The sequence below is a fragment of the Chiroxiphia lanceolata genome, chromosome 3, assembly GCF_009829145.1.
Source record: "Chiroxiphia lanceolata isolate bChiLan1 chromosome 3, bChiLan1.pri, whole genome shotgun sequence".
Classification (NCBI taxonomy): Eukaryota; Metazoa; Chordata; class Aves; order Passeriformes; family Pipridae; genus Chiroxiphia; species Chiroxiphia lanceolata.
In genome coordinates this window covers 51,695,509-51,722,064 of record NC_045639.1, presented here as the reverse complement: position 1 = coordinate 51,722,064, position 26,556 = coordinate 51,695,509, and the positions used below count along the sequence as shown (strand labels likewise).

The 26,556-nt window shown below is 35.8% G+C and overlaps 1 protein-coding gene across 1 annotated transcript in view; it reads right to left on the bottom strand.

Annotated features, from left to right (window-relative positions):
* Positions 1 to 26,556, bottom strand: part of ESR1 (estrogen receptor 1) — a 161,087-nt gene that overhangs the window by 56,423 nt on the left and 78,108 nt on the right. Inside the window, 2 exon segments of the mRNA XM_032684559.1 lie at positions 6,182 to 6,298; positions 18,532 to 18,722. Of these exon segments, the coding sequence (XP_032540450.1) occupies positions 6,182 to 6,298; positions 18,532 to 18,722 (308 nt within the window).

Genomic DNA, 26,556 nt, shown 5'->3' with positions numbered 1-26,556 from the left:
AGAATTACAGAATGGTACAATGGTTTGGGTTGGAGGGGACCTTAAAGATTTTCTAGTTCCAAGCCCCCTGCCATGGGCAGAGACACCTTCTACTAGACCATGTTACTCAAAGCTCCATCCAACCCGGTCTGGAACACTTCCAGGGATGGAGCAACTTCTCTGAGCAACCTGTTCTAGTGTCTCACCACCCTCATAGTAAAGAAGCTCTTCCTATTATCTAACCTAAATCTACCTTCTTTCAGTTTGAAGCCATTCCACCTTGTCCTATCACCAAATGCCCTTGTAAAAAGTCCTCTCCAGCTCTCTTGTAGCTCTAGTACTCTAGGAATTACTCACGCTCAGTAAGAAGACACCAGCTATTCAGACCTACATAGGTGAATGCACAGTGACACCCTGAGGTACCTGTGATATGAACAAGTGGCAGACAGAGCTGGAGACACACCAAAGACCCTAGATTTAATTTAAAATTAATTAGCAATTTATATGGGGACTGCCTCATTGCTATATCTACTCCCAAAAAATATCACAAATAAAATAACTCCTAAGTAGGAATTTTTAAGAATGAAAAGGCCAAAAAGAAAATGTAAACAAGTATACAGATATAATTAGCTTTACAATCTCAATAGTGTTCAATAGTAAAACATTAGAAATTCTGCAATATTGTTCTTATTTTTTATATATCTAATTATAGCATATAAATAAGCATAAGACAGTTTGTCTCATTTCCACTTCCCATTTTGGGACTGTAAAGATCTTAAACAACCATGCATAAATTCAGTGTTGAACCTCCTCTGAATAGGTGGCCTAAAAAAAGACCTCCTGGAGTTTCTTCTAGCACAGATGGTTCTGTGAAGTGGAATAGGAAGAAAAAGTATTTTTGGCTAAGGTGTTCACAACAGTAGTCTCTCCCTTTTTGGGGGCAAAACAGTGGAACACACAAAGGGGGGAAAAATTCCACAAAAAATCTGGTTTCAATTCCACCTTTTTTTCCACTGTAAACTGCTGTAAACTCACAAAACTGTGCTTCAAATGTTGCTAGAACACACGTTTTTAGCCCATCAATTACAACTTTAAAAAGTACATTTCCTCTTACGTTTATCAGGCCCCACCTACACAGTTATTTGGCTGAGTACAGAAGAGTATGTCTAATAGATATCATAAAGTTTCTCCTCAAAAAACCCAGAATTGTTTCACATCCACAATCCATTTTCATTCATTCACTAATTTCTCTTTATAATATAATATTTAATTGAAGATAATTACATGGAAAACTAGAAGGCCTTGAGCTCTTCCAGTGGTTGCACCAGACATCAATTTACCTCTACTTTTGAAAACTATTTTAATAACTCTCTAGCCTTTTTGCATGAATAAATATAGCATTCAGCAAGGAAGCATAGCTCTCTCCATTTAAAGACAAAAATGAGCAACGCCCTTCTCTGAGAGGATGGAAAATTTGCCAAATGTTTTTCTCTTTTCCCTGTAAAAATTTATCTTAAACTTCAGCAAGACTGTCACACTGAACCAGATTGAATTCCATGTGATTGCACTGGAGAATGTAAGAGAAAAGTCTAAAGACTCCAGTGTCTAGGACTAAATGAAAGTTTCTACAGTCACCTGGCATGTGGTTACAGCACCCTGTTACAGCAAACACAGACTTTTATTCCTTGAGCTGTACCACAGAGATCTCTGAAATATTCTTAGACACTTTGTGAGAGCAACACTGAAGGATGTAGGCTTCAAGTGCACTGCAATTCTGGACTTTCATTATCACAAGAAACAACCCTCACAATCTTCTCTCTACAATATGAAATTTCAGGTTGTCCAAAGACAGTACATACTCCTGGTTGTATATGTAATGGCCATCTTGATCTAGCACATGAGCACTCAAATCCTTGATTGCCCACATTTCACATGACTTCAGATTAGGAAGCTATCAGCATTCGATAACAAAGAATTACACGGTTTTCAGGATGGCTAAACATAGACTATCTTGCAAATGACTGATTTTTCATTAAGGATCTAGCATTTAACATTCTGGCACCCTTTTTCCATAGCCACTAACTCCACTAATACTGTGTTGTTCAGATCACACAGAACATTCAATGATTAATCTGACTTGTCACACATTGAAAAGAGGGGATGAATGTATCATGCTAATAACTAGAAACCCCCATTCACGTACCACACTATAAAAACACTTAATTAATAAACAGCAATAAAAATAAGGTACTTCTGGTTTCATAAAATTAGGTTCTTTGGAGCCAAGTCATCAGAAAATCATTAAACCAATGAAGAAATGGAAAACTAGGTCCATATCCGAGCAGAGAACACCTGCAGCATACACATGGTTGGAGCATGTTGTAACTGTTGTAACTGTTGTAACAACTCTATTTGCACGATGGGAGTCCCCATCATCATGTGAAATAGTAAGTTGGAATATAGTTTTCCAAACCACAAGAGAAAAAATCTTCAAGAAGGCATCAGTAGGTAATAATAACAACAAGGCTACTCTTTCCTGCTACCTAACAGAAGAAGGACATGACAAGGACCTTTTTTCTATGTGTCCACTTTATCCTCAGTTACAAACAGGGGAGCACACACTAAATAATAACATATAATTTTAAGGTCTTCTGGGCTTATTCAGAGAGTGAAGCATTTGGATAAAATATAACAGCTATAAATTACACCTCAGATGCTGACTGCATCAGCACAGATTCTGGCAGCCTAATTGTCTCTTGAAGAAGCACAGTTACAAACTTGCAAATGTAAGAGGAGAGGAAGAAAATAACTCTTCAGTACTGAAAGAAGTTTTTAAAAGCTGTAAGAACAGTGGAACAAAAAAAAAAAAAGAAAAAAATCAATAAAATTTCCACAGAAACTCATAAATAAATGTTCCTACCATACAGCTCAAGAGACACCTGAAGCCTGCATCTTTTCTAAATGAAGCCCCAAAAATATATTTCAGTTGTGTCCACACTACTAAAAATTATAACTTTTCTATGCTATTTTGTAACCTTCTATGAGAAAAGCATCAGCAACCATAGTCTACATCCTATGTTTAGAGTTATCAGAGACATTAAATATTTTGTCTACCTTTCCCCACATTTACTGAAACTCAATAATTAATATGAGTTATTACTCAGAAGTTAAATGACAGATAAAAATCACAAGTTAGCAACTTTGACAATGTATTAAGAAACCTCAGCTAACTTAGTGCAGAAGTAAAACTGAGATTATATTTAGAGAAAATAAATATTACAGTTGTTTTCCAGTATATCTAGAAGGTATATCATCATAATCAAACTGTGGAGATAGACACAGAAGTGAGATAAGATACAACTGAATATTCAAATGTGTGACAGAATGCCTTAGAAAAAGGTAAATCCTTCAATATGGACAAGAAGAGATTATTTAAATTAAAAGATTCAATCACAAGAACTATGAATTATTAGAGAACATTGTGAACCTTGAGTTAACCAGAGCTACATGATATGTGTGTTGAAGAAAAGTCTTATTATAGGATATCTATTAAAACACAAAAGCTTAAGAGATCTCCTCAGAGAAAACAACAACAAAAGAAATTTAAAGGTTATCACTTTAAAGTTAACCAGATGGCATAACAAGCCAGAGAGAGTTAAAGAAGTGTTTGGATTATACTCTCCAGCACCTGGTGTGACTCTTGGGGATGGTCCTGTGCAGGGCTAAAGGTTGGACTTGATGATCCTCAGTATATTCTGAGATTCTGCAATCTTCATCTAAGAGAAATGTGACAATTATAAAGGTCTACCTTTAGAAGAAAAGTTTTTCTTTCCATCACATCTATTCAGACAATAGGGGATCAGTAATGACTCCAGAAGGATCTTGAATACTTTATTTCATCTACTTTGACTTTCTCCTCTTTGAATACTTCATCTGCAGGCATGATAGATTTATTACGTGCAACTGAGGAATCTCAAGAATTTTTTCCAAGACTCCATAAAATAAATATTTTTAAATTCTTGTCTATGAACCAATTATGACTTCAGTGCATTATTAGTGGTCCTACAGAAGCGGACACAACTTATGCTGATCCTGATTTTCTTGTGTTTAAATTGTGAGTTGAGTTACTTAAAAAAACAAACAAACAAACAAACAAACAAACAAAAAACAATCCACAACCAAAAAGCCCACAACATTGACTATTTTTGAACAGCCAGTTGCTGCAGTGATCATAGAAATCTTACAGCAACGTAAAAAGGAAAGAAAGAAATCTAGAGGACTTTTCTCAAGTGAGGGCCACTGTATGAAATAAAAATTCCAGAACATCTATATTTCAAAGAAATTTGGACAAAATTTTTTTTTGGACTACTTTAATGTACATAATAATAGTTGAGGATTCTTCACAATTTTTATGTGAGTAAAACAATCACATGTGGAACAGTCAAAAACCTATTACAACGTGCATCTTAGAGAAGAGATATGAAAAACTGGTACAGTGGATCACTAATTAAATACATGTAAGCATAATTATATATCCTAACTATGATCTGCCATATGTACAAAGGTCAAAGCCAAAGCTGCATGGCAAATTTATGTATGGGATTTTCTGATTTTAGTTTGCCTTATCTGAAACTCTACCTTCTCCAGATCATAGCTGTGATACTAATTACATATATTTCACTTTAAAGAGTTCTGGCCATATATACCAGGATGTTAAGACAGAAAAAGAAAAATGTCTGGACCAATACACTAAATCTCATGAAAAAAATCAACTACTGTCTTAAGTGTTAGAATTAAAAAGAGATTTTACATGCTCTTCCTGCTTGCTCCCCAAACTGAGATTAACAAAATCAGTCTCAGCTGTTTGCTAATCTTTGAGTTAGAAAAATGCAGATACAACCTCGAAATGCATCAACTCACCAGTTATGCTTTACTTTTTCCCCTTTGCTTTTTCTCCCAAGATTCCCAGACTTGACCTACCTTTACTGGACTTAGAAATAATATTTTGTTGCGAAAAGGACAAACATGATGAGCTACTTCTCTCTCTTGCTCCAGATTTTTTGCGACATAAGTAAGCATTAGGTGTGCCAGAGAAAAGGAGAGCCAGTCTGTAATTTAATTAGCTCTTTTCACACTAAAGACATAGGATCTAATCCCTTCTCTTCTGAGCACTTTGCTAATTTTTTCCTATAGATATAAGTTTCAATACAGCTACCGATTTCTCTTCATTAATAAAAGCAATCTGATATTTTTAGTAGGCTACAACAAGGTCTTCTTTTGCTTTCCAGTGACTATGAAATGTTATGATTACCTGTTCTTTAACGTTCTTAATTCCTAGGAGCACGGCATTTTCAAAAGGATTAAAAAGAACAGACTTCTGTCTGCTTCTGACAAACATAAGGTACTATAACACAGAGGAGAAAGGAAGGTATCATGATCGATCCAAAACTATGTTACAAAAGAACTCTTCCATCTAGGAACACAACATAGTGATTTTTCAGTATTGTCATGTATTTCTAATTTTGCATCCAAAAGTTAAACATACAGACATATGTTAAATGTGCAGAAATGAAGTAACTTAGTGGTATTCCACGTCAGCCTAAGCATTCAGTGCCTGATTCTTCTTCTCTGACATCATTATTACATAAGTATGTTCCAAGAAAGTGGCATTTAACTCAGTTTTTATGAAACAGTCCTTTAATATGGTTAGATTAAATTAACTCATATCTAAAATATGTGTACAGTACTGGAACTGAGGAATTTACTTTCCCTTCCAGTATTCACAGAACAAGTATTACACATTCAGAAGTTTATTTTAATGAATATGGACTAATTGAAGCCTACCAATGCTCTTCACACTGAACCACAAAATGCTGCAAAATCTTGTGTTAACTTACATTCATCAGAATCTGAAGTTTACCACGGGAGACCAAAAAAATAATGAGTTAAAAATAATAACAGAAGAATTCTAATTTCATTGAAGTCAATGTTCCTATTATTTCTGATGCAAATTTGGGCAAGATAACATGGTATTGGGGAGTTTTTAATTTTTTATTTAATCACTCTTTGATGTAATACACTTCAGCTCAATAAAATCAGTTACTTCCTCCTTTAGTTAAAAACCAGAACAACTGCCCAATGAAGTCGAAAGACAGGAAGGCAGACAACAATGCTGTGGATTTGTTGATGGCTGTGTACATACCACCTTTCATCATTCCCACTTCATAGCATTTTCTCAGTCGACAAGCCTGGCAACTCTTTCTTCTGTTCTTGTCGATGGTGCACTGGTTAGTAGCAGGACACATGTAGTCATTGTGCCCTGCAAAACCAGAGGGAAAGTAAGGACATGGTTATACACAGACACAACAAAACAGACTGTAATAGTGCCTTGTTTTTCACTGAGCATTTAGTACATCATCTAACACCTTAGGAAGAAGGTAGGGTTACCATCATAACCTGTCATAAAAGTATTGATACAGAGTGTGAACCAACATCTCTTCAACACACATTTATTCACAAGTTCTTTAAAAGTAAAAACACAAATTAAAACTTCTGTGGGCTAATTAAAATAATGAACAATTGAAGCAGTCATGAAAGAGGATAGATTAATATGAACAAGTGCCTTGAATTTCTTGCTTTTAGCCTAAGAAATACAATGCCATCTGGTTGTGTGTGCATGTTGATGTTTAACCAATAGACTGCACAAAATGAGGTTTATAAAATTTAAAAGGTCTATGCACATAAGATTTTATCTACCACAGCCTGGGGCAGTTAAGGAACAAACAGAAACATAAAATAGAAACAACAATTGTTAATTAATTAATTGTACCTCTTGGATAAATATCACTAATTCCAACTGCATGTCTGATATATGCAGAAACTTTTAGTCATGACAAGTTCTAAAATTACCATATGCTGAAACCAAGCTTGTTACGGGTATCTTTTCCTTCAGAGCTCCTCTTCCTCATTTATTAGTCTCCACATCTCAATATTAGTAACAAGGATTTTTAGCATACCATAATTTGTTACTGCCAACAAGCCTCTATTCTAATTTGCTCTTAAAAATGCGTGCTTAAATCTGCTACAAAATTATTTTCCAACCATAGACAAAGTTTAGCAAGGATGAAAAAGACTTCAAAATTATCTCATTGGTGCTCTGTATTCATCTGAACACAGCTAAGGTACAGCACACAACAAGAAGAACAACAAAAAAAAAAATTGCAGAACTGTTTGTTCTTTCTTTCAGGTCGAGGGATCAGCTTGAGGTAGAGTAGAGGTTTGATAGAGGCCTTGGTCTAATCAAATCATCTATCCTTGACTGCAAATTAGAAAATAAAGTAAAAATTACTATCCGATTACACCAGGAACATCTGCTCTCTAATGCTGCATAACTGGGATCTCATAAAAATAAGTAGCCAAACTGTAAACTTATTAATAGGGGGACAGCTGACTACACACTCACTCCAACAGACAGAATTATTATATTTTAGGTCTATTGGACAGAATAGTATAATTCTGGAAAAATATGTACCCACATGCTTCCCTCCAGGACTGAGGTAAAAAGGCGCAACTGAAACACCACCTCAACGCAGCATGAAAGACCATTTTAATTTTCAGTTCCTCTGGTGGGATACAGACTATTCTATATCTGATTCAAAACACTTCACATGTACAGAAAATAAAATCAAGTCACAAAGAAAACAGCCTCAACCATGTATGCAGTACCTACAGGGGAAAGAAGCAGAAAAAGAAAGCCATGTTTTTAAGAAAATGCACTTTTACTGGGTCATACTAAAGAGCAGCAAAAGATTGTAGCACCTGACCTCAATCGCCAGCCTTGTTTCATAAGCCAAGCTCAGAAATAGCATGAGATAAAGATGGAAAACTTTAATTACTCTTTTTAAAAGCAAAAAAAAACTTTGGCAGAGTAGCTAATCTTCTTCCTAGTGAAGTTAAAAGGTAAATTCACATGGTGAATGATTGCAGGCTTTGAAAACAGCAAATAATTTAGAACATCATTTAGGTCTCTCTAAAATAAGCAGATAAATGTTCCCACTTAGGTCAAAGATGAACATATGCTTGTTGCCTTTGCTGGACTGGCTGATGCTCATAATGTTCAAATCTCCAAAGAAAAAAAAAGAAGCAACTATGCAAAACCCAAAAATCAAGTAGAATCAATATCAACAGGACAGCCATCCTTTTTTACTGTGCTTATGTAGGTGATAATCTTCTCCTTTGCTCTGAATCTATATTTCCTTATGCAAACTGTGTTTGGAAATAGGCACTCAGTTTGTAGAATAGTACATAAAATCATCCTATTTTTAATAGAGCTACAGTTCCTACATTCATATCATCATATTTTTCCATTTGAAGAGCTTTATCTTGAATTTACAATTTTAAGGTTATCATAATTAGTGTGTTTTCATATGCATGATTTGCTGTCTAGACAATCCACTCTTCTTTCAAAGTGCTTGATAGACTTCACAGAATAAAGACTGTAAAATTTGGCTGCAAAAAAGGAAAATATTAGGATATATTGGGTCATATTAATAGAACAAAAGCAATTAAAACAGAATTATTTTTTTCTTAAATGTGTAAACATTTGCCATATTATATTCTAATAAATGTCAAGATAAGCTGGAGGGAATGGTAAGCTTAAGCAGTACAAAAGTTGTACAAAAAAATGAACTAAAGAAACAAATATGCTGGTGTGTCAGCTTTAGAATGCTTAATGACAACTTTACAAAGCCAATAAAGGAACATTTTTGTCAAGTGAATTTTGTGTGGCACCTAAACTGAGATGGTTGCATTGACTCATCCTGTATTTTGAAAAAGCCAGTAATAATTATTATCCTTTTACTAATATGCACTTCACCTTTAATTATTCTTTTATTTTCAATCCTCAAGGCACACATATTTCTTAAACTATTCTTTATCTATCTGCATAAGGCAGCTACCAGGTTAGCCATTACCTTTGGAAGCACCAGATCCTTCTGTGGTGCTATTCTGTGAAATTAGCAACATTTTCATACATGTCAGTTAGGATGAAAGGAAGGCTAGAGTGTATATTTTATCCACACCTTAAGATGCCAAGCAAGTGACAAGTGGGAAGATTGCAGCTGAAAAAATAAACCTTGAAAAGAATAGCCTCACTAGTAAGTGGAAGGTTTACCTTAACAGCAAAAAAAAAAAAAAAAAGAAAAAGAAAAAAAAAGGCACCTGGACATTGTAAATGCTAACCCAGTAAAAGCAAATGTTGAATGAATTAAAATAAAAAATCGACACCAATTTTAAGTTAAAGTGTCCCAATAAAACTGCACTGATTAATTTTAAAATCCTACTCTTTCCTAACAGATTTCACAGCCGAACAGAAGGTTATGCCTAATTCCTTTATAAGCACAGACACTCAAATTCACAGCTTAATTACCCTCAGACAAGGTCTCTGGAGTTGGAACTTGGGTTCTCTTAGCAGCTACCCAGGACTGTCGAGGAGATTAATCTTCTTTCTGGTTTTAAACTAGCAACATATTAGTGCATGTGACAGTAAGGAAAAGGGCCTAGAAGACTGTAAAATATGCTTCATTTGCATCCAGTGTGGAAGTCCTCCTTCTGCACATACCTCAGAAAGAAAGATTATGAGATATCCTGAGTTGGAAGGGACCCACAAGGATCATCAAGTCCAACTTCTGGCCCTGCCCAGGACTATCCCCAAGAATCACACTATGTGCCTGAGAGCGTTGACACACATTAATCACAGAACTACTGAAGAATGAGAAAGGAGGAAAGATTAAAATCTATATACTCTGTATTATGTCCTTCAACTATGTCATGTAGCTTCCACACTGTGTTTGCCTTCTAGTGTCTTCATGTATGCATAGCACTGTTCACATGTGCAGTTAATTCAAGTCAAAAGATTATGATACTGACCTTTCCTTAAACCTTTCCATATACTAACAAGAAAGATGAAGAAGGAAGGAGAACGGGTATTGCACGAGGATACCAAACCTGCTGTCATCTGACCGGTATAATACTGCATGAACTTATACATTGAGAAAGGATGACCTATAAAAAGTCACTGTTTAACTATAAATCTATAAATATAAAATTATATTTTCTACTCCAGCAGATAATTTTGAAGTTTATATTATTGGCCTTAGTCCTAAAATTTCAATTGGTGCTTCACTACTACTTCAGGATTATGATACCATGTGCAAAGTCTACTTCTACCACAATTGCACTCCAATGTTTCTAATTTTAGACAAGGTAACAAAATAGGAAGTATATTTTTCCTTCATGACAAATAAAAAAAGATGAAAATACAGATCCGATCTCTACAAAATCTGGCAAGGAGTGCAACATCAAGTTTCTGTTTCCCTAGCTAATAAATCACAATTGTTTTAAATCCTTGGCACATGATTAAAACAACAGCTGTGTTAAAGGGAAAAGCTCCCACAATGTATTACTCACAACCATCTCAGTATGATCCCTCCAGAGACAAAAAGCATTTTCAGAGAGAGTTGTAGGCAAGTCATGGCCATCTTATTCCCATAGACTTTGAATGAATTTCTTGTATTTTTAGCTTCCCAGATAATTTGAGCTAAAATGGGAAGAGGTAGAATTCTACTACAGAAAACTCCCACAATTAATATAAAGAGGCCAAGAAGTTAAAGGTAACGCAGATTACTCCTGTGCACTTAAAATACAATCCTTATCAACAAGAAAATTAATATAACTGCATTTTTATTCCAGTTATAACAACAAGTTTGGATCTTCAGTACCTGAATGGTTCCTGGTATAATGTATTTTTCAAGGAGCTGTAATGTAGTTATCCTCAGAGTACCCTTGCAAAGAAATTGCAAGTATTTTTATTTTACTGGGGAGAAGAGGGGTGTGATAAAGGATTCTCACTGCGCAGAGCATGCAGTGGACATGGGCATTTCTAAGCACAGTGACTTCTCTGCATTGAAGTCTGTGTAACTGAAACTTCAATACACTCAACTGCTGGTTTGTTAAATTATTATACTACTCTTTGACATCAGTATTTTGACCAGAAAAAGACCATTTTCTGCCTATGTACTGCTTTCTCACGTAAAGTAAAACTAGTTATTCTCTTCTTTAATTTACTGATATTTATCTGTGATCCTTGATTTCGCTTGCTCATACCATAATACCATCCATGCTCTACAGAAGAGAAGGGTCAACTAACACATCTTAATCTCTTGTCCTGCATATGTCTAGCCACATTTTAAAGTAGGAAATAGCTGTGTTATTTGTAACAAAGGAAGCCCAACTACTTCAACAATTTGTCATTAAATTAAATCAAATCTTTGAGAGAAATACATAATCTTATTCAAAAGATTCAGGCAATAAATTTAACTGCATCTGCTACTAAATTATACCAGCAGTTAATTGCCACTCAAGTTCTTTTACAGTAATTCCAAACTAGCACACATGCTTAAATAAAGCTTGTTAATAATCTCCTTTTGGAAATAAATTATGTCATGCACTTCCAGTACATTTATCATTTTAGTTACTTGACACAGTTTTCTCTAGTTTGATTTCCACTTTTCAAAAGTGACTGCAATGGACAACTCAACCTACAGAAAGTCTGAAAGCCTGTGGGAGTGGAACTTATGGAGCCATTTTAAATTAATAAACCCACCTCAGTTAAAGGAGGTTACAAAAACATATTTCCTGTCACAGTCTTTAAAATGAAGTGGAACAGTTAAGCACTTTCCTGCTGGACAAAAAATACATGTTCTATTGTAATTTTCAAATGTAAAGCTCTTTTTTTTCTTCTGTGTGGATATTTTGAACTGCTGACAGGCTCAACCCTGAGCTAGGAATAATGTGAGTTTCCAAATGAAATATCCATTAAACACTTGCAACATGCAATACTGTTTAAGATATTTTTGTTCCTTGATATGGCACAACAGTAATATTCTAGAGGAAGAAAAACTCCATTATAGATGATAATACAGGATACATTAAGTACAGCTTCTAAATGCTAGAAATTTTGTCTAGGAGGTGGGGAAAGCTTTGGACCTGGCAGTGCAAGAACCAGTGATCATTTATAAAATCAGATAACAATCAGTGAGAGTTCTCTACTCTATGGTAATGTGTGTTGCCCAACTTCAGAAAGGTTTTCAACATTGCCTGGGGTGGCATTTCATATGTCAGTTAGGAAAATATAGTTTAGATGATTTCAGAAAATCAGTCTCAGGGAAGAACTATCAGAGTTCACTGTTACAATGGAAGCTGATATTGAATGAGGCTCCATAGTGTCTGTCCCAAATCCAGTTCTATAAAGTGTTTTCTTTACTGATAGGCAGTGATCTGGAGTATTAATTCTATTAAATGTTATTCATTTGTAAATGACATTTATATGTGTTAGAAGAACAGAGAAAAGACCAGACTACTCTGCTAGACAGAGAAATAAATTGCAGTAGACTACAGAATAAGAATTACAAATTATCTTGGCAAACTGTAGATAGCACATGGGAAAAAACCAGCATAAAAGTAATGACTGGTACAAACCCTCTGCATTAAAATGGAAATAATCAGATTCACAAAACAAGATAGAAAATAAGTGGTTTCTTCTCCAGAAAAGTATGCTTGAGTTTATTCTGCATCACACCTTGATTATTGATTATGAAGAGTGTGATGTTTTTGTAAATAAGGCAAACATTACAATGTGATGCACGTAGACAAATACCACCAGCTGGGCTTGTAAGGTAATCCTAGTGCTCTGTTCAGTACTTGTAAAAAAAAAAGAAAACAGTACAAAGTGGAGAATCTCCAAAGCAGAGCAACTAGAAGATTAGAAGTTTAGGAAACCAAACCTATAAGAAAATGTTGAATAAACTCTGTTTCTTTGGGTTAGGCAAAACAGAATAGGGGTTTTTTTCAAGTGTGATAGCAATCTTCCATGCTTTAAAGGCTGCTGCAGAAGGAAAGAAAACATTTGTTTTCTGTGGTATGACTGACAGGAAAATAAGTGGTGAGCTTAACCTGCAGGATGGAAGATTCAACTTTCATATTAGCCTTCAAAGATAAGGAGAAAAAAACATTGGATCAAGCTACAGGTTTTAAGAAGCAGTTCAATAAATGTACAAAGGAATTGGCAGCGTTGATCCTATCACAGGACAGAAAGATGGACTAGAGCTAGAGGTCCACTGCAACTCTATGAGTTGCTTAGGCAATGAAAAATGAGGAAGTATCCTGGATACATCTTAAGTCCATTCTGAACGCTGCACTTAAAACTCATTAGAAAATTACCACATTCAAAACTGTCTTACTAGGAAAGAAGAGGTATTGACTCTTACCTTTCAATAGCACCCTAATTTCTGAAACAAGATCATCATCAATTAGACTGCTGAAATTTAAAATGCAAATTAGGGGACAATGATCAGAGCACATCCCTTAACTCAAGGGACACTGGAGAAAAACTACTAAACCCACAAAAATAAATAAAAAGAAGTTCCAGAAAAATCTGGCTAATCACGGGTGGCTAAACCCAGGTGACCTTTCCAAATACACATTTTCTAGCCTTCAAACTTCCAACAGTCTCCTAGCTCTCCAACTGTAACCACGAGTTTCCCACCCTGAGACTAGATACCCATCTGCAGCCCCCTCTTTGTTGGCTGCTAGTCTCACTTAGGTCCATAGTCTGTAGTTTGGCTGACAAGTCATAGTACCAATGTACAAGCAGTCTTAGTAGGGAGTTTCTGCCTTCTTGGCTGCAGGATCTGAGTTGTTATAAAACAGATTACAAAAATACTATCAAAATAGAAGACAATAATGGAAAATTAAAGGGAAGACCTCAGAAACCTCCCAGATTGACAATTGCTGCACTGCACCATTACCTGAACACCCACTTATTAGGCATGTTTTACCAGTAAAATTCTCACCAACTAAGATGAAAATATGTATATATTACCACCCCTCTTAGCATTACATACTTTCAACAAAGTACAGCTCTATCACTGTGAAATTCAAACAATTGATAACACTTGAAGCTGACTGCCAAAACTCTCCTACTTGATGGTCAGAAGGCATAACTGGTAATTAAAATCCATGTTCAAGCCACACAAGTAAAATACTTCCAGCTTCAAGAATTCCTGCACTTTGAAGATCATTAAATCTCAGTGATCAAGACATTAAAGGCAGGCCTCTGGAATCCCTCAGCATGGGAATCTGATTCTCAGGTGCCAACCTGTTTTTGCCATCCATTCTCAGATGCCAACCTGTTCTTGCTGGACTTGTAATGCCTCCCATGATTGAGTAATTTTTAGCTGAATATTTGTGAAATATACCTGATTTTTGTCTGAGTATACAGCTGTAAACAAAGGCAGAGAAGATGCACCTGGAAAACATCAGAAGGATTTATAAAGAGGAAATGGAACTGAGGATTTCTAAAATACTTAAGCACTTCTGAATTCAAGAAACTCTCCAGTGTAAGGAGTTACCCCTTGTTTGTTCTGAATCTCTTGTGCTCCCACTGGGGGCTCACAGCCCCCCATATGTTGGATGCACCCCAGAGATAGTATGAGTAATTCCTTCCTGGCTTGTACATTTTGGTGGCTATCCAAAAAAACAAGAAAATTATAAGGGAGAAAGAATGTGTGAGTCACAAGGGAATTTTTAATTTGTAAATGGCATTTGTGAGGCTGATGTTGAAATACATCATCCAGTTCTGCAATCCAAATTTTAAACAGGCTGTTATGGGTGTGGGGTGGAATCAGAAAAGGTAGAAAGATAGAAGACTCAGAAAATAGAAATATATACAGCAGGAAACTGAAACATTTTAGTTCACTAGAGATATCAAGGTGATTTGATTGTAACGACTTAATTTATAAGAACTTCCCACAGGAGAAAGATAGTAGTTACTACGTCTGGTTCGTGGATGTGATGTAAAAGCCAAAGTAATACACACTAGAAGTTTAATTGTTTAGCAGATGGGAGGACAAATCATTAGAATAAGCCTCCATTGTAAGAAAGTTCTTGAGCCCATAGATAATGGCTGGGCATTTTGTAAACTACTCAATTCCATCAAGTTACTAGGCTCTGTAGATGGACAGCATATAAAGTTTATATTGAGAGAAGAACAGACTAAATTATCTAAAAGCCCTTTTTGTTCTTAAAATCCATAAATATTTTAGTAGAGAAGTACAGTGTGCTGTGATGTGATTGCTTGTTATGCTTCTGGAATCAAGTCACTTGACCAAGTACACTCCTGAAGGCTACATATGCTGGGTGAAGAATAAAGCACTCTTCTATCACCAAGTAATATGGTATTCTTGATGTCATATGACCTTTCTTTCCCATGAAAGATTTTACAGTAATATCCACCTGCACTGAGATTTCTCAAAACAAGCTCCCAAATCACTTCTGGGACATAAACTAGCAAAATAGACTGACATAGGCAGTTTCAGGACGGAGTTGAGGTTTTCTACCAACCATCTGTTGTTTAAACAAAACTGGAAAGTTGCACATAGAGAGACAGTTTCTAATTCAAGTCGCCTTTTAAGCTTTAACTCTTTGACAACAGAGAAAAACAACTCAGCATTTAAAATTCACTAAATATTACCAGACATATTCCAGTTCCCCTGGAAAAAAATGAAGCTACCTATCTTCACCTCAGGTAAGTTCCAATGCAGATGTGAGTTTTCACAAAATTTAAGTATATACTTATGCAGGTAAGTATAGATACCTCAGATATCACTAACAGATACACAAAGGAAATTGATTACCACATAGAGCTTGTTCATGTCTATCCTCACTTTTTCCTGTGGTTCTAACTAAAAACTTTATAGAGTGTTTGACTACAGTCTTTTAGGGACATCAAAATTCATTATAGCAATTTTCCTATGAAATCTCTGCTGAAAAGTATTGAAATGATCAATCACCTCAGCACCTGTAGATGTGTTGAGAAACATAGGTAAGCAAAGAACAAGAGCTGTGCAGTTATCTTGCATTTGAAGAAAGACACACTATAAACAAAAACAAAAATCTTTGCTGGAAGCATTACTTTTGTTTATACAAACAAGTCCTGTGAACCTCGATACTGTTTAATCATATGATTTTCAGGAAATTTTTTCCGATTTTTTTAGGAATGTACAACATATATACAATGCAGTATATATAATAAATCACAAATATATACAACAATATGTAGTCCACATACACTTCTATGCATACACCTACATATAAGTAGCATTCATTCCTAGCTATCTGATCACAATCTATTTAAAATTATTATCATCTGCAAGGTAAATGTATATTTTTACATCTATTCTCAGTCAAAAAATTACTGTCATTTTCATAAATTGGATATATGTCCAATGACAATGTGTAATTGCTGAAATAGCAACTGGAGATCTCTTCCAAATCCAGTAGAAGATTCATAACATACTTAGTTCATCAAGACTGGGTATCTATGACTTTAAAAGTTCCTCAGAGGACCTTTCATACCATCTGTGATCAAGTGATCAGAATTCTCTCATAAGTACTCATATTCTTGAATCATTTCATTTATAATGCTGGACGTCATTTTTACAATAACTGTAATCACAAGGGAGGTGGATCAATGGGAAGAAGTACAGAGGAGTTTAACAAATGGGATCAGAAGTCTAGAAAGCATGTTCTAATGAAAGAACTTGGTTTGTTTAGTCTGAAATAAGAGAAGACTGAGGAAAGATATGATAACAGTCTCAACTATGTAAAAGGTTGTTGTAATAAACCTTATTCATACCCACAAGGGATAGGGCAAGAAGCGAGGAGCTTAACATAGAGAAAACACGACTTAAAGATAAAGAAAGGTATTTTATGGGATACTGGAAACTTAAGCTTTAAAAATTAAAAGCCTGACTACTTAAAAACTATGATAAGTATATAAATGTAGCAAGAAGTAAATTTACTAACTAGGCTTTCCTGTAGCTCAAATAGATGACAGTTCCATTGTGGTGGACCACATTCGTCCATATGGAGAGCAGGGCAAAACCACCAAGTGCTGACAGCAGAACCATGGAGCTCAATGAAACAATCAGATTATTTTCTTCTTCCATAATGACCAAAAGCTGAAGATCTGTGTTCTACAATTACTTTATAAGTCTTACTTTTGCTTAAGACTATTTCAGTTTCCACTTTGTTGTGACTTAGTTCTGTTCAAGCACAAGGACAGAATTTCAAAAGTCTAAGAATAATTCTGATTTGGTCAAGAGAATCGAAAACTAAAAATAACAAAAAACACATTAGGGAGCTGTTCTCCTGACATCGCAAGTTAAAGTAAATTACTCTGATGTTAAGAGAAAAGCATTTCACCCTTTCTTCCTCTAGTGTTATTTATTATTAACCTCTGGTTCTAACCACTTGCTTTTTTAAAAATCATTTCACTGTGTCTGAAAAAGCAGAAATATGAGTAACTATTAACTTATCATTGACATTTAAATAATTCCATCAATCTCTACCCTGAAGCCAGTCTTTCACTTCTTTCTTTAAGGCAGGAAAAATTCTGAGCTGAATGCTTGAGGTCTTATTTAACTCAACTCAGTGCTAGTCATGCAACAAAATAGGCAATAATCACACCTTGCAATATGAGGTAAAAACTGTTCCTCACTATGTTTACTTCAGAAAAGGAGCAACAGGAATTTCTGTGCCTATACATCACCTGGAGATTTAAAAAGCTATAGAAACCTACGTAAAGCACAGCAGTTTACCAATTTTCTGTTTGAAAGGAAGAAATCTCTTATTTTCTTCTCCAAAATAAAACTTATACACTGAACAGTACCTGCATTTTCAGTAGAATTATAATTACTTCTCACTCAATTTAAGAAATGTCGAACAAAGTAAAAAAAAAGCATTAATTCCACAGAGGGATAGCCATTTGAATAAAGAATTATCCTTGTCACAGTAATTCACACTGTTTTTGTTAGATGCTCTTTACTCCACTTATGTTTTTAGCCATGACAAGACCATGTACTAAACCAATCTGTGTATAGTTCAAAACCCTGCTTTGTTGACAGACACAAATGCTATTTCATCAGTCCTTTTCAATATTGGTTCTCAAAAGACATCTAACGTCTTCAAGGAGTTGAGACTTGAACTGAGCCATCTGGCTAATGGAGCATTAAATTAAGATTAATAAATCAACCAGCAGGAATTTATCATCTGACAGGGAATTTTCAAAAAATTGCTTTGGATAAGAATATGATCACAAAGGAGAGATATGCATAGCCTGTAAGAGTGGTCATCCTGATCCAATATGGATTTTGAAATCTGATTTTTCACTGCCTCCATGGTCAGATAGACCTAAAGAAAGGACAACACAGAGAAGTTTTTCTTTCCTTCATCGATGTTGGACTGAATAATAACCTATTATTTACCTGATAGAAGCGTTCACCAAATACAGAGCTAAAAGTATATGGGAGAGCACAGCAACTGCTAATGAAAACCCAGTAAGTGTCATTATCCTGGGCTCAGGCTGCAATCTCAAGTAGCTTCAGTTTCCTCAAGAGTAAAGAATAAAGGCGACTCACTTGAACAGTTTATTACCTTGAATACTCCTTTTGAAGAAAGCTTTGCATCCCTCGCAAGACCAGACCCCATAATGGTAGCCTGAAGCATAGTCGTTGCAGACAGCACAGTACCGGGTTTCTTTGGTGGACTCCATGGACAGGCTCCCTTTCTCATTGGTACTGGACATCCTCTCCCGGATGCTGTGGCGCCTGTTATCAGAGCTTGGCCTGTTGATAGCAAAAAAAAAGGAAAAACAAACAAGCACAGTTCTTTCAGGAAGGTTAAGACTCATCCACTGCTTCAAATTGTAAGAAAGAAGAACAGATCTAGTTTGAAAACAACAGATGGACAAAAGAAAAAAAATTTGTTATCACCCTCTCTCCTTTTCTAGTTGGAAAGGTGCAGAATCAGTAAGAGACAGGGAAATTTCTCACAAATCAATTTGAAATTACTGGCCATTGTACCTCGAAAAAATTAAAAGCTATTAGATAAATTAATCAGTTTTTCTCTAGACTTTACAAAGGAATAAGAAAAACCAGCATTATTTTGTGTACCTGCTCCTGCCCAAGGATTTCAATATGAATGCAATATCAGCAGCTAGTCTGAAAATATGAGTCAAAAATCACTTAATGATTGCACTTGAATTAGCTTAATTATTAATTTAAATTATTATATTATATACACTTAAATTATTAATCAAGCTATTTTCAAGTGTTATTCCCCAACTAGAGATGCAAACATTACTTAAATTGTCAAGACTAATACTGCATAAAACAGTCCCTATTCTCATTACAATACCACTTTCATAAAAATTAAGAAGGGGTTTTAGCACAAAAAAAGTCAGGAGGTATTAAAAATTGCTACCAAAGAATTTTTGTTTCAATGATACACGTTACTACACATGTATTACACTTATTAGACATACTAGACATGCAAGAAACCCACATATGCAGTATGCTGCTGAATGAAAACCCAACAAATCAATAGCGTAAATGACAATGAATTCACTTCTAGTGAATCTGGTAAGAGGTTATTACGGGTAACTGCTGCAGGCATGGTACACAGTATTCAAAAAGGTAAGAGGATGTGAAATTACCAAGGGAACCAGCAATGAACTCTGGGATTGCCCCTGGAAGGCAAATAATTCTTGCAAAACATACTTTCCAATAAGAGTCTGCACTACAGATTGTCCATGAGACAAATACCATTGGGTGGGACAGCACTAGACAAGCTAAAGCATGAAGAATCCTGCTGTTTACAGTAATTACCCACTTGCCATGTATGCTTTAATTGCTCATTAGTAAACAGGTGGCTCATATCTCCCTAGAGTCCCAACATTTCCTCAAACACATCCTGGTTTTGAGCCTAGGAGACTCTCTTTTGATTTCTTCCTACATACCTAATTTTGCCTTACTCCCTTCTTCAGCACAGCAAAACTTCCTGTGTTTTGAGGAACCAAGACATTTGACACCAACCACATCTTCCTGTTTCAAACCTGTGTTCCCCAGCAGCTTTCTGATTTCTCTAGGTATGTCCAACTATCCTCTCTCATCTAGCCTAAGTACCTTGACATCTCCTGCTGCAGTACAACTCAACACCCAAAAGCTTTCTATCAGCCAAAGGCACCCTGACACTCTCACATGTTCTCTCAGCCAGACCCTTGAGACTTTGTATATATAATTTCTGTTCCTGAATATGATATTAATGCAAAACTGTTCAGTGAAAATATATCAATTAGAGAAACAGGAGGCTTTACCACGTTAGATAGCAGAAACTGCTGCTGGTATATTCAGGAAAACTGCATTTTTTAAACCAAACGTTCTTTGTCAAGACTTATACATCAACTAATATTGAAAATTTATTTAAATATTTATTTTTTTAATTGGGACTGTGGAGAAGTGAAGAAACTGTAAATGGTGAAGCGCTGACATGGCACAACTCCGGCTTTTTAGTGAGACAGGAAAACGGAAGTATGTCACAATTATGACAACATGATTCTATGAAACTAAGCAGGGAAAAGAAATCTTTGCATATTTTAGATGCTACAATGTTAAAAAATTAGAAATGTAAAATGTAAAAAGTTAAAACAATATCATAAATCAATCGTTATGGATACAACACATACATTGTCCATGTAACTACCTTTTCCAGCCCACCAGACCTAGGTATTTTCTTTATTCTTCTCAGAGTCCTGAATCTTCCTTCGAATTTGCTTTATCTCAGTGCCTCTTTTGTTTAACTTCTTTTTTTTTCTACAGAGCACTGATCAAAGCTGTCATTTTTTATCTTCTCCACCCTAGTCTTCCCTCCCTGCAGCTGTATCACCTCTTTCAGTATAACTTAAACAAATCACAATGCAGCTTTTTTAGCATACATATTCTTAGGTGTATATAACTACAAGAATGTTGTAAGTATTTGAAGTAAACCAGCAAGCAATAGGTACGCATGACGATTTGATACATATTCCTAATTTCTGATTATTTTTTCAAAACTGATACAAATATGCATGTTACACAAGGTTCTCAGAATTATTTTCACATCAATAAGAAGTGAAAGAAATTACAATTTTATGAAGTTTAAATGTTATCTTTTATTAAAAAAGCACTTTGAAAACCAGTACCAAAAAAAATTTCAAGTTTCAAAAAAATTACATATTTTTGCAGGCATGTAGCAGTTTTCCAACATCACACATGCACACACCCTTGCTAAAGCAGTCCTGGTTTCCTAGTTGGATACAAAAGAATACACTTTAATAAGTAAAATCAAAATAAAGAAATATCAAAAAGTATCAATCATCCCTGATTTATCAGTCCAGATAAATTAAAATTTCATTTTTTCAGAACATTTGCTCAGATCAAGACTAGGTTTGCAAATACATTTTTACCAAAATTATATTTAAGAATAAAATATGACTGGAAAATGGCCTGAAACAACAAAAAAGGCTTTTTCCAATGTAGAACGGATAAGAAATTTCATTTAATATGTACACTGCAAAGAAAACAAGCTGCATAAACACTAAGAAGGAAGACGCAGATATTTTGCCATGCTGTGGTGAGGCCACTGAAGTAGAGACAGCACCCTCTCTGTTAGCCAACACAGGGTCTGCCATACCAGGGATCAGAGGCAGATGGGGAAGCAATGCTGTTGCTCACACCTGCCCGTAATCCCCATGTGTTTCATATTTCACTGAGGTCTCCACTGGACTCCTCCACACAAACTTGTTACACTGAAAGAGCACTATAACTCTGTTAACACAGACCTTCACAAAGCAAAATGAATCTAAAGATGACGTTGCTGGCTTTCCACCCCCAGAATCACTCAAGCACCATTTGGGCAAAGGTTGGCAAACTGGCCCTGCAGAGTCAGCACATTCAGGCTTTGGTGAACCACAGTGAAAAGCACACTAAAACACCCCTACCCTCATCTTCCCCAGAAATAACATCCTGCCACACCTTTGCATTTGTAAAGTGGGAATAAAAGCTGGTAATAAAGTCTACTAATTATTAGAGTAGGTGAGGAAGAAACCTTTTTGTGAAAAGAGTATCCCCATAACACAGAGATTGCTGAATCAAAATAATATCAGATTTCATCCAGAAATCAGATGCTAGTTAGTGTACATCACAGACCACTGATGCTGTGTTCTGACAAAAAAATAACAGTCTGCTCTTTATCCTCTTTTCACTTAGGTTCCAAGGGTTAGTCTTCTGAAGAACCTAGTACAACATCATATCCCAGCTTTAATAATGTTGGCAAGATCATCATTCCCAAAATACAATAACAGAACCTTTTCAACAATTTCCTTTGTAATCTATCCAAAAAATAACAAACAACAACAACAACAAAGACCAAAAGTTCTTGTCAACTATGTTACTAAAGAAAAATGCAAATCAAGAAGTCCAGTTAAAACCCTCTCTGCAAGGCCCTCACCAAAACAGAACAGATTAGAAAGCAAAAAACTCTCAGAATTTACTGCTCATTTCCAATTGTAATAACATTGCGGACATAAAATGGAAAGTTGGAACCTACAGAGCAGCACAAACTAGTCTTCCACAGTCACTTTCACGTTTTTCAACTTATGCCACGCTGAGCCCACTCTTCAATAAATGTGTTAGCAAACAAGACACCTCTACTTTATAAATTCGCTCATAATTTGCAACTGTGAATGAGCCAAGAGTTCACTAACCTCATGCTGACTGCAAGACAAAAAGAAAGTGTATATAACAGAATTAAAATTTTGTAATGGAAACTAAGTTTTTTTACATCAAGGTAATCTGACTGGCAGGCAGGATGAATTTAGGATAGCTCACAGTGTACAATCCACTCAACACTGAGGTAAGGCTCTATTTATTCACAACCCCAGAAATAAAGAGATTTCATAGTAGGAGGGCTTAAGGGAAAAGTTACTTGAGCAGTTAGAGGAGGCACCTTGAGAAATTCTAGTTTTCTGAATTTATTTTCATAAACTTTCAGAAACTTTAATTTGCAGATGCTAAATCTTTTTTACTAGAGTGGAAGGAAGTTCCCAGTGTAAGAACCTCAAAACCAATGGCCATTTCAAATGCAGTCAAGGTCTAGCACAAATACTCTTATTATAATACCATTCTACCTTCCAATATGAGATTAACCGGCTGTTAGAATGTGAATTTCCATATGGGGCAAAATATTTATGAAGGATTATTTGAATAGAATTAAGTGCTTGAAAATACTTACAAGACATCTCAAGACGTACTGCAATAGGAATGATCAAATACATAAATAAACAGAAAATTGCCAAGTACATTACAGACCTCAAAACTGTACTCTCAGAAAGTAGCTCCAGTGAATCTGAAAAAAAATCATATGCCATTCAAACGAAAGCGTTTTCTTAAAAGAAAAATCCCCAAATGTCTAGGGTTGTATTTAAGCTATATACAACTTGACAATGGAGAGAGTAAGCCTTATATGGAGTTGTATATCAAATGGACTAGGTATTTTAGGCTAGATAGAACTTTGGGAGGTAGCCACATGCCGATCCACCATTGGCAGTAGATGGGCTACAGCAATGAGGGTGGGTTACAGCAACATGAGTGGAAGCCAGCATTGCTCCTTGGCTGATACCAGTGATAAAGATCAGCTAGGGCTCACCCTGGGACCTGATTGCCAGTGATTTCTGATCCATGGCTATGAACACATTCAACTCACACAGCTAAACTCTGTTCCTCATCAAAACAGGACGGTTTCATCTATGCTGCTGAAGAAGAACCCTCGCACACCTCCTGCCTGAACCACGCCTTGGGAGAGGGTCACTTAGCCTGGCCAAACTGTGTCTGGAAGCATGAAGCTATTTAGCAGTGAGAGCCATCATGCCGATGTTTGTACTCGTGCCCTGGCCTTGTTTAAGTAACAAATATACATGCAGGCCTTTCTTGCCCCACTAGCCTCGGTTTATTCCCTGATCATCAGCAAGTTAATGTCTCTGGGTGCCACATCAAAACCAAGAGTAATAAGAATTTCACTCAGAAAATTACTATGTCCCTTCCAGCTTAGTGCCTATGTCACTAAACATGACATTTAAGTTCATCTACAATTCTACCTGGGATAAACATAGCTGTGAAATTTTGGCACTCCTGGGTGAAAATAAGCTCTAGGATGAGAAAGAGCTGCCTGTACTTTATACCGCTAAATAGACTGCCTGGACAGCTCCTTCTCTTCTCTTTCCCACATCCTTGACAGCTCCCTGTGCTTTCACAAGTCTTTCCAAGGGAAATACAGAGTACAACTAGAAAGGCCAGCAGAGCAGAGCTGCACAGAAGCTTCCTTGACACTTGCAACAAGGCAGGAGGAGACCTTCCTGCTGGAGAAAAGCTCCTCTAGTCACTTCATATCATTCATTTCATGGATTTAATTCATATCTTCTCTTCTCCTTCAGGGTGAGCGCAGGGACACCTCAACAGGACTACCTGCACAGAAAACACTAAGCTGATGTAGCAAAAAGATGAGGTGAGGAAATATTGACATAAAGGAACGAGAAGAGACTATGAAAAATTACTTTAAAAATAACAGTAGAGATATGTGAAGGCCAACTAAGAAAAAAATGACAAGGAAACCAGCTGAAAACTGACGGCCTCGGTGCAAGAAAAAGAAAAAAAATATAACTGACAGGAGAAAAATGTAAGAAAAACAAATGAAAAAAAGTTATATGAAAGTTGAATAATAAAATAATCTTCAAATATTGACAATATTTCACAATGTATCAGAAAATGCATTTTGTAATCAGACAACACTGAAATGTTTTCTTTAGAATTAGAATAAAATACAATTTTATTTGGTAACTAAAATAAAATAACATGCAAAATATCTCAGTATTGATCAAGTAATGGCAATGTTGAGGACAGGCTCTGTCAACATGGAAACAAAAGCTTATCTTCTTAGGTTGGCAAAACTTCTTATTTGACATGAAATTAAACATTTCCTTTGGCATTAGTTTTATCATTTTCCTTCGTTCTTAACTCTGGTTAATTTTAAAAGGAGTGATTGAAATGCTACATTTGGATATGCCAAAATTAAACTGCACTATGTGTGCAGAAAAATATCTTCTAAAGCTCTCTTCTAAAGTCAGTATACATTTGCATATTTTTTCAGCATTCTTAAAGCTTCATTTTTGACATATTTAACTTTGTTCTCAGATCTGTCACTAATATTTGCAGACTGTATTAGTCCAGAGAAGTGTGTCTATGCATGGTCACTGTGTGGTCCATGACACCTCCAGCCACATTTCCTGGAGGTTGGATTAATGGGACAGGAAGGGAGCTCAAATTCCTCGTTCATGTGTCTAATAACTGAATTTGGAAGTTTTCAACACTTCTCTCTCCCATGAGGCCATATATGAGCTAATAATTTTGCAGCTGGCCACCTTGAAAACATAGCAGTTTGCCCAACTTTCTGAAAAATGTGGAAGCTTTTTTGGGGATGGCAGGGGAGTGAGGGAAGGGATTTAAAGAAGATAGAACTTAATCTATTTCTCATTTCAATGGGTCTAAAATTTAAATTCATACAAAGACATTTTTTGCATAAATACTAAGAAATTGGTTCTCTTTCATTCTGTTTCTCAGTGTTATTGGAATCTAAACTGTAACTCACAGTGCTACTCTGTCTTTGAGGCTTTTTCTCCTGACTGTTCAGTGTCTGGTGCCTTACTATCAGCACACTATCTGAATTCAGAATTAACTTCCTTCCGGTATTTCCATGCCACTATAGCAATTTAGCAGCTGACAAGTGTTAATGAACGTATTCTTCCAATGCTCTTCTGCATTGAAAGGAGAAAAAATGAGACTGAGAGAGATTAAGGTCAAAAGTATATACTGAGTTATGGGCAACCTGAGTTTTTAAGTACTCACCATTAACTAGCATTTTGAACATTCAGAGTGCTACTTTCATTGTCTGCAATTGCAAGGGTAAATGTTCAACACCTACATGAATCAGACTGTAGGACTACCATTCTGCACAAAGAAAGTTACAACAAAAGAATACTTGTGAAGAGTTTGATTTAAATGATTTTTGAACTTTAGAGAAGCATCTGTGGCAGAATTAGACAGAGAATTTAGTTCTTCAGGCCAGCAATCACCTGTGTCCACATAATAATACTTGAAATTTTTGCCTCTTTCTTTTTTTTGGTTCCCAGCCTTTGCAAGAAATGAGTAGAGAATTTATATATTTCACTATATTAGCATGACACATTCCAGACTTGATCTTTTTTGTATATTGGAAGAGCAGCCCACTTATGATAACATTATAAATATGGAAATAATTATAATAATAATAATAATCACAAAGGCAGAAAGGGACCAAATAAGATTGGCGCAGGTCACCTTGGTTTGGGCTTATTAAAACTACAAGTTTGCAAATAATGTTTTTTCTCCATGTATCTTCTCACCTTCTAAAGAGGACATCTAGAAAACCAAAAATTTTAGCCTTCTGCCTCATAGTCACAGACAGCAGAGCTGGGTCGTGGTGGACCTCTCACTCTCTCACCTGCCTTTACACAGCACATGATAGCAGATCACTCTCATTCCCCAGCAGCAG